Raw genomic sequence first — 9,901 nt, 5'->3', positions numbered from 1 at the left:
TTAGCATTGGCACAACAACAATAATAATATACACAATGTAATTTACAAGTGATATTTGAAGGGGGTGGCCAGTGTGTATGCAGACCTTACCTCCACTTATAAAAGTAGACAGGCGATTTTCGATAGATGAATGGTGGTCCGACAAATTAACACTAGTCGGACCAAATATTTTACTACTCTATTTCTATTTATGTAATATTTTTCACTTTTCGAGATTCAAACTGCATGAACTTTGAGCAACAATTTGAGATATTTAAAAAGTTGCATTTAAAAAGTTGCAACTTATAGTACTTTTCAAATATATAAATTTTTATCTTAATATATTAAGTTAATCTAATCCAATCTACCTTCAAACTTTAGTTAAATTAATTTCCAAAAAGCGAAAAGTATCACGTAAATTAAGACCCACTGAATAGCACACTAGTACTCCCTCCGGATAAAAAAAGCGTTCACTTATTAAATCAAGAAACAATTAACCTTATCTTTCCAGATTCGTCCTTATTAAGTGTCATGTGATCAAATCGCAATGTATATTTAATTAGTGATAGTTTCGTCAATTTACATATTTTTTTGTTAGAATATTTTCTTAAAGAGTGTGCAAATGGCCAAGTAGACTTTTTTTTTTTAGTAGAGTAGTAAATTTTCTTAAGCATATATACTTATACTCTTCCCATCCCCCTTCCTAGCTACCCCACCCCCACTCCTACTTTACATTCCACTTCATAGTCCCAAAAAGTCAAGAAAATCAAAGCATCAATCTTGCCTCTACTTCAACCATAGTCTTCTTCAATTCATTCACATACCCCGCCAATCTCGCTACCCCACCCCCACGCCACCACCATGCAATCACCATAGCTTTCTTTTCTTATGTACAAAAAAACCAACATTATCTCTCTCCCATATTACACACCATGTCTCCTTTCCCCTTCCCCTTCTTCATCGTCATCATCTTCTTTTTTCTCCCTTCTTCCACTTCCACTCACTACCCTTACAGTAAGTAACCATAATTTACATTACTAGCACTTCCTTAATCTTCTTGCATTTTTAGCCCAACTCATTTTAACTAACTAACTCTTTTTTTTTTTTTTTTAACAGATTACTCCTTACATATAGATTGTGGCTCACTTTCAAATTCAACTGATATCTTCAACACTACATGGTTATCCGACCGTTACTTTACTAACGGCGTTACTTCCGTTGTATCTGAACCACTTAACTTCAAACACTCACAAGAAAAAAACCTCCGTTATTTCCCCATCTCATCCGGTAAAAAAAACTGTTACGTAATCCCTAATTTACCCTCAGGTCGTTATAACCTCCGTACATTTACTGTTTACGATAATTACGACGGTAAATCACATTCGCCGTCATTTGATGTTTCCGTTGAGGGTAATATCGTCTTTCAATGGAGATCACCTTGGGATGAGAGTATCTCACGCGCTGGCGCGTACTCTGATCTGTTTTTTACTGTGGATGATGACGTGGCTGATGTTTGTTTTTACAGTATTGCTACTGATTCACCGGTTATTGCTTCACTTGAAATTACCCAGATTGATCCAAGTTCTTATTTAGTTAATGATACTTCTATTTTAGTTAATTATGGTAGGTTTTCATCCGGGTCGGGTCAATGGGGACCCGGGTTTACTAATGATGCGGATCGGTTTGCCCGGTCGTGGCAAGGGGATAAGGAATTTAGGGTTTCGGGGAAGGTAAATGGAGCTAAGATTAAATCAATTACTGCAATTAAAAATGTGGTAAATGTAGATAAAGAGCCTAATTATTTCCCTATGAAATTGTATCAAAGTGCAGTTACTGTAATTGGTGAAGGGGGTGAATATTTGGAGTATATTTTACCTGTCGACGCGAAATTGGATTATTTGTTATGGTTTCATTTTGCTGAGATTGATGTTAGTGTGAATAAAGAAGGTAAAAGGGTGTTTGATGTTGTGGTAAATGGTGAAAATGTGAGTAGAGTTGATATTTTTAAGGAAGTTGGGAGTTTTGCAGCTTATGATTTTAAGTATGTTGTTAAGAATTTGAGTAGTACTGAGTTGAATGTAAGGCTCGAGCCGGTTGTTGGTGCACCCGTGATTTGTGGGCTCGAGAATTATGCGATTATTCCAGCTGATCTCAAGACTCTTACTCAACAAGGTATGATGAGAATTAATTTATTTCCGAGAATTCGTTGCAGTTGTGTGTTATTGGTAATTCAGTGAGGGGTCGTTTGGTTGTTGGCATTAGTAATACATGGATTAGTTATGCAGGTGTTAGTAATACTTGAATTAGTTATTCTATTTGATATCCTGCATAAAAAAAATACATTAGATTCCTCATTAATTATACATGTATTAGTTATGCGGAAAAGAAAAGCATGAACGAAACATCGTATTAGCAATGTTATGTTTTATGTGGAAAAGAGAAAAACCAACCAAACATTGTAGTATAATTATGCTAGATTATATGTTGAGATTTTTCCCCATTTTGAAACAAAACAATGTATAAAGTTATGCTAATTTTAATACATGGATAACTCCTCTAACACCAGCAACGAAACGACCCCTTAGTTGTGGAATTCCTTTGGTATAATTTTAACTTGTTGTTTTTACATGTGTTTGCAGTTGTTGCTATGAAAGCATTGAAGGAGTCGCTTAGAGTTCCGGATAGAATGGGATGGAATGGTGACCCTTGTGCTCCTACTACTTGGGATGCTTGGGAAGGTGTTACATGTCGTTCCAATAAGAACGGATCGCTTGTGATCTCCCAAATGTAAGTGGTTCTTTTTTGTCTTCCGTATGTGGATACATGTAGGTTAAATGATGACTGGAGAATAGGTAAGCTAATAGTTATCTTGTTGCATTTTAGTTGCTATGTATAAAATTCAGCACACCAGGTACGGTGTTCGGTTACCAGTTCACAATCCCGCATAACTAATACATGTATATGTTATGAGACAATCTATGTATATTATTTTCTGCAGGGTAGAAGATGAAATTATTAATTTACGAATAACTAAATCCTGCATAACTAATCTCTGCATTTCTAATACCTGCGTAACTCTAACCAACAACCAAATGACCCCTAAGTGTCTAGCCTGCTTGAGGTGTTTGGATATCTTGATTGAGGCCATAACTTTACTGCTAGCTTGGTCCATCTCACAATTTGATTCCGGGCACATAATAACATGTGGTTGTAAGCATGGCATAGGTGAGATAATAACAATGTATAAAGTGGTTATATGTGTGTCGATAACATTAGGGCGAGGTAGAAAACTTATGTAGAAGATTGAGAACCGAAGCCATATCTTACTTCTAGTTGTAATACAGAGTTGCAGAGCAAAATTAGAAGTGGAAGGAGTTGTTTGGAGCAGCTATCTTGCCCAAGTAAATCACCTATATCTCTGTTCTGAGCAATGAAACATAGAATAAGATGTTTCAAAACATTGTTTCGAATTATGCATAAGAACCCAATTCCATGAAAAATTATTTTTGAAATTCCGAGGTGATACATTTAGGTTGGGATGTCAATTCATCGTAATGAAGCATGGAAAGAAGCATCGTGGAACTAAATCACATTTCAGATCCATTAGTACACGAGCGCTTAGAAACCACCATGGCTGGACCGTTAAAGTGTGAAATTTCCATTGCTCCAGCTTCTCTAAGACAGGATTCGCCCTTCATATCCTACTAATCTCACTTCTAACTTGACAAATAATATAATTATTAATTTCAATTTTTTTATCAAAGAAGGAAAGAAAACAATGTTTTCCATAACAAATATCCCCTTAATATTCTGTTGTTTAATTCATGGTGATAACTTAAGCAGCACATGTATATCTTTCTTGATTCTTTTAGTTCTTATCTTTCAGAGATCTTGGAAGCCAAGGCTTAAAGGGATATATCAGCGACCAAATTGGGCTCTTGTCTAATTTGGTAAGCTTGTAAGTATCAACTTTCAATTTCTTACCTCTTTAATAATTTGTCTCTTAGATACCTGAATTTCACATGTTGTTACTCCTGTATAGTATCTAGACTTACTCACTTACCGGTCCTAATAAAATGATTAAATAGGTATTCGACAAGAAATGGTTACACCATGAAAGCATACTAGTATTTTCTTATGCTCATTATGGTTCCCTGATGAATAATTCTTTTGATTGGATCATTTCAGATGCACCAATTTCTTTTCTGCACTTCCACTGTTTGTTAATGGTGCTAATTTGATCTTCACTATAGTCATTCTACCTTCTCTTACTTTTTGCCTTGCAGGAACTTAAGTTCTAATTCATTGGGAGGTTCTTTACCGTGGGGATTGGGTCAGAAGTCCCTCGTGAAACTGTAAGACCAGATATCTTTTTTTGCTTGAAATAGTCTGCTGTTTTGCATATTATAACTATGAGTTTTATCGAGTCCGACATACATAAATTGTTGAATGTTATTGGAGTCCTGAATACACGGGTCCTGCCAGATTTTTCTGATCCACTCATTTGCTACTAGCTTAACAACTGACCTCTTGAAAATTCCTTTTATTCCTCAGTCCTTTTTTTAAGGTCCTTAATCCTTGGGCCTTAGCCTGATGTTTTGGTTAATTAACTTAACAATGTCACCTTTTAAAGTCTGAAGTTTGACCTTTTGTGCAGGGATTTGTCAAATAACAAGTTTACTGGACCCCTACCAGATAGTCTAGCTTCTTCCACCTTGCAGATTATGTAAGCTCCATTCTTGTTCACCTTGATAATCTTTTCATGGATTTATCATTGCATATTTCACTTTTTGTGAGGTACCTGTTGCTTATGTCATGATTACCATAGAAAGCAAGATAAGTATTTGGGTTATAAATCACTTGGATTCATTTAGATGAAAGGAATTTATCTTGTTATATTTACCTTCTGCTTAGTTCTAACAGTTGCACTGTAATTTGCTCAGGTTTTTGAATGGTAATGAACTAGAAGGTCAAGTGCCAGAGGAACTTCTCTCCATTGGGGTCCATGGTGGAGCTATTGAGTATGTCATGCTCTAATTTCTGGCTAAAGTTTCTTCCTTTAGTAGATTTTTAGTTTTCGAATCTGTGCTCCCACTGAACAAACAAGACAGATTCAATGTATAGTGTGCCTCTTCTGCTAATGTCATTAGTGCATGAATTGAGATGCTTCCTTCTGTTAATTTCTGGTTTAGGTTGTTAGAAGTATCTTATGGCAAAAATGGTTTTAAATTGGAGATTACCTTTGTTTCCTGACCAATAAAAATAACTTTGTTGGGTCATCTAGACCCACTAAAGGTCCTTGGCCGTCTCTAAAAGCTTGGGACAAGTATTTTACAGAAAACAATGCAATCATGTGATATTTGGTGGTCATTTAGACGATAGTTGCCTTTGCAAAGTTCACTTATAATAACAACTACTAGTCCAGTATCCAAATAGCGCCTTTGAGGCTTTATATGAAAGACGATGTCGTTCTCCATATAGTTGGTTCGAACCCAGGGTGACGAAGTTGTTTGATCTATATTTGGTTCAACATGCATTGGAAAAGGTGAAATTGCCCTCCCAGCGGCTTGAACAACTTAGATTAGATCATGGTTTCGGACAAACTGAGTGATGAGGGAGTGACACACAGAAATGGGATGATGAGGTTGTGGAAGAGGGTACCCTCGTGAGATATTGAAACAGGTTGGCGCAGTGGCTTATAGACTTGCTTTGCCATTCGAGTTGTCAGCTGGATATTCTATTTTTCATGTTTCTGTCTCTATGCTTAGGGAGTACGTACATACATGACTTTGTTCATGCTCATCCCGGCTCAGTCAATTCAGGAAGATGAGGACTTGTCTTGAAAGTTTTACCAATGAAAGGAGTGATGAAATTCTGGAAGAGGGCAAGCTTGGCCTAAGGTTTATTTACCCACATGAGATACTAAACAGGTCGGTATAGACTTGCTTTGCCACCAGAGTTTTCAGTTGGACACCTTATGTTTCATGTGTATATGCTTGGGAAGCAGATGCGTGATTCCACTCACATTTACCCCCGTTCAGTTTCGGTAGATGGGGACTGAGGTCTCAGTAGTCATAATGGATAGACAAATTTGCAAGTTGAGATTGAATAGTGTCGCATGGGGAAACTATCCTACTGCGGAGGCACTTTGGACTTCGAGCAAGGTATGCACAAAAAGTGTCTGCAGTTGTTTGATGCTCCAGGAATGATGGTAACCACGTTCGAGAATGAATGTTATTTTAGGTAGAGAAGAATATAATAGCACAAAATTAGAAAGGCTACTTTTGTCATTTATATTCGGAAACAGTCTATCTCCACCAGCCCCACTATGTGGGACTACACTGGGTATGTTGTTGTTGTAGTCTATCTCCACCAGGTAGGGGTTAGGTCTGCGTACACTCTACCCTCCACCATGTGGGAATGCGTTGGGTATGTTGTTGTTTTTGTTACTTATGCCATTTAGCCTAAAAAAACGAAACGGATATAAGTGGGCCAAAGCCATTAGGTATACAATATAAGAAAGCTATATGAGGTCACATTTGTGTAGGCGCGCACAAGCTGGCCCGGACACCACAATTATGAGGTAAAAAAGGTGGTTCTGGGATGCTTGTCCTCACACAAAGCGGTACCAATATCTTTCACTTTAATAGGTTAAATGGTAGGATTGAGTCAATTGACCAGAATGAATATTGTTGGGATGGCTAATGTTGCATCAAAGTTTGTTATGTTCTGAATGAAATAACTCAGTGGTTGGCAACGGCTAGTCTAGTTGATAGTCTATCCCACGTATTCATAATCGTCAATTTATTTCTGGACATGTTACCTTATGTTAAGTAGAGGAACATTGTCATATAGGATTCATATAGCCAACCCCAATTTGTTTGAGATTTGAGGCATAGCTAACTTGTTATTACCCAGCTTTTAGAAATCCAGACTGCTAAGCAAAAGCAAAGCTGAGGGGTTCTCTTATCAGCAAATGAGCCATATGCCTCAAGCTGTGCGAGTGTCTTTAGACCTAGTTTTTCTTAATAGATAAACTATAATTATTATTTAGAAATTAAGAGAAGAGGGAAAAAGATGGAGAAAGCAGAACAAAATATTTATGAGATGGAAGACTTCTGGTTTGAAAGGTCAGAGAGAAGGGAGAGGAGGTTGAGAGATGGCTAGTACTGCTATTCTTCACAATTAGGGCTTTTGCTGCAGGCATGCCTTACTTTTAATGTAATGAATGATAAATTACAGGCTTAAGATAACCAAATGACTCTTGTAAAATTTAAGAACAAAAAGATAAAATTTGAGTTCCAAAAAACATACACCCTACTGACCTTAGCGTAAAGGTGGTAAAATCCGACTTAGCTTAAAATCTCCTAAAGGTGAGCTGTGAGGTGTGCCTCAACTGCGCCTTTATAATTGTCTTAATCTTTGGATCTCTTATATTTATGTAACACTGTTTGGGTATTTAGGAAACTTAAGAATCCAGTTATTATAGTTGCTTTTAGAGTTGAATTTTATACGAAAAGGAGTTGCTGTTGAGTTTCTTCAGAGAGTTACTCGATAGGAGAATTTTCATATAAAGGAGTTAAGTTGAATTCTTGAAAGTTGTAAAGGTGCATAAAGGGAGAAGAAGTTATTCCAATGTTTTGGGGCTTATAAAATAAACAGAATTACTAAAGTTTTTATCTGAGTCCCTGAGGAGTGAGTTAAGTTTAGATGATTAATCAAATTGAGCCTTCATTTATACTAAAGTTGGAATTATGTTACCAGTTTGGTGACATAAATTTCAGGAATAAATTCTATGTGGAAAAGACCCATTATTGCTTTAGAATATTTTTGCGGTTACAGTTCTTGTGTGTCCTAAATATGAAGCGCAAGAACATAACACAATTGTACCTTCTGGGGGGGAGAAGAAACTGCTGTTGCTTATTCAACTCCTTTATAGTTCCCTTCAGGAATTGTAAAGCAAAAACAATCAGGTTACTTTAAGCTTTGAGTTCTTCTGGAAAATAAATATAATATTGTAGAACTATTATCATGGTGGAATGAATCCCCAGTGTTTTCTGTTCTGTTGATAAAATATTTGTAGAAGTTAATATTTTGTTTCTTCCTTCATGTACTAGTCTTTTCACTGATTTCTAATAGAAAGCATTTTACTACCACAGCCTCTCTGGTAATAAAGGGTTGTGTGGTGGACCTACTTTGCCGGATTGTCCGCTATTTTGGAGTAAAAATGGTCTCTCTACCGCTGGTAAAGTTGCAATTGGAATATCATGTCTAGTATTTACTTCCGTGGTATTGTTGGTGGCATACATTTGCTACAAGAAGAGGCAGAATGATTATGACTTTGCTCTGCCACACGAGATGATGTGTAAGTGGCTTCTCGGAGATTACAACATGTTATACTTTCCGTAGTTTCTTTGCATTTCTTTTATCTGCATTGAAGAAAGTACTTTACTGTTAACTGATAATATAACCATAGCATTCTTATAATATCATAGCTGTAGATTGCTTATAGTCTACTTATATTATATGTGCCCCATATTCGGTTCTTTATCTGCCTAACTTATTTTGAAAAGATCCAAACCTAACCAATAGGTGGCTTTTCGTAACTATACTCTGGTAATATTTTTTTTCTTGTTTACGACTGATGATAGAACTTGAAGTTGGTTTTGTGAGGTATGAGATGTGAAGCTTTATGAATCATCATATTCTGAGAGAAGCACACATCATCAACTTTTTACCTGCTATTAAAAGCTTCTAATAGCAAGTTCACAAGTATCAATATTTATGTCCGGTGCCTGTAATCTAGTACTCCGTCTTTTCTAATCAAATTTGTTGTTTCGAGTTATCGAAATTAAACTCAAAACTGTTTGATTTATTTTCTTAACATGACACTATCTATTTTCCTGTTGGATATGGTGGACGATAGTTACTTTACTTTCTATCTATGTTGCTCGGACTCTCCAAAACTGTTGCTGCAGCCGTACCGGATCCCAAAATTTGCACCATGGTTGGAGGATCCGACACGCACCAGTCGATATTTTCGAAGAGTCCGAGCAACATAGCTTTATATTGTAGTTTGAATTTTCAGTTGCACTGTTGTCTATTCTGATTGTGAACTAATCTCTACACCTTCCGAAATTCATCTCAACAGCATTAGCTGCAAAGAGGAATAGGTACCACCGGCAAAAATCGCTGATGACTCTAGAAATGGAGAGCCAACATGCCAAAGGATTTATACCAACATACAATGCAACATGACATAGCTTGTACTTGTGGAAAGTGAATGTGAATTTTGATGGAGTTCCACTTGCCAAATAGAGACATATAGAGGACCTTGAGATTGTGCAAAATACAAGGTGCTGAGGAAAAGGAGTTTAGGAATGGGCACCAGTGCCTTAAATTGATGTTGACTAAACGAGTTGTGTTGTGTCCCTAAAGGGGTCTGTAGAATTCAGATTTGTTTTTGTAGAGTTCAATGTATGCCAATTTGTTAATGGAAATCCACCAAACAGATAAGGCAAATGCCTCCATTGTATCATACCCAATTTTGGGCATTTGACAAACATATATGATTATGACTCTGAAACTTGTAATGCACATAGAGATAGAGACCTTTTCCTTGTTTGATTACATAATTGACATTATTGTGTACTGATATTGACCTTACAATACTTATTTATAGATCAATGTTTGACTCGTAAAATAGGAATGCTTCCAAATGTTCAAGATTAATGAGGAATTGTCATTAAGCAGAATTACTCCTCATAGTTGGATTGGTCTCTCTGTTGCTTCATTTGCTCTGTGTCCTGTTATTTTGCCATCTTATTTTCTGGCAAGCGTGCTTTGATTTCTTCTTTTCTTTCGAACTGAGGGTTTTATCGGAAACAACTTCTCTACTCATAAAGGTAGGGGTAAGGTTTGC

At 36.6% G+C, this 9,901-nt stretch overlaps 1 protein-coding gene across 1 annotated transcript; it reads left to right on the top strand.

Annotated features, from left to right (window-relative positions):
• The first annotated feature begins 744 nt into the window (after positions 1-744).
• On the top strand, positions 745-9,634 carry LOC132067711 (receptor-like protein 4). Its single transcript, XM_059461015.1, has 9 exons — positions 745-993; positions 1,096-2,151; positions 2,619-2,766; positions 3,866-3,937; positions 4,266-4,334; positions 4,637-4,705; positions 4,923-5,000; positions 8,139-8,344; positions 9,131-9,634. The coding sequence occupies exons 1-9, from the start codon at positions 912-914 to the stop codon at positions 9,235-9,237; spliced, it is 1,887 nt and encodes a 628-aa protein (XP_059316998.1). The 5' UTR covers positions 745-911; the 3' UTR covers positions 9,238-9,634.
• Positions 9,635-9,901: the final 267 nt, after the last annotated feature.

Source organism: Lycium ferocissimum, chromosome 8, assembly GCF_029784015.1.
Source record: "Lycium ferocissimum isolate CSIRO_LF1 chromosome 8, AGI_CSIRO_Lferr_CH_V1, whole genome shotgun sequence".
Taxonomy (NCBI): Eukaryota; Viridiplantae; Streptophyta; class Magnoliopsida; order Solanales; family Solanaceae; genus Lycium; species Lycium ferocissimum.
This window is presented reverse-complemented; position numbering and strand designations above follow the sequence as displayed.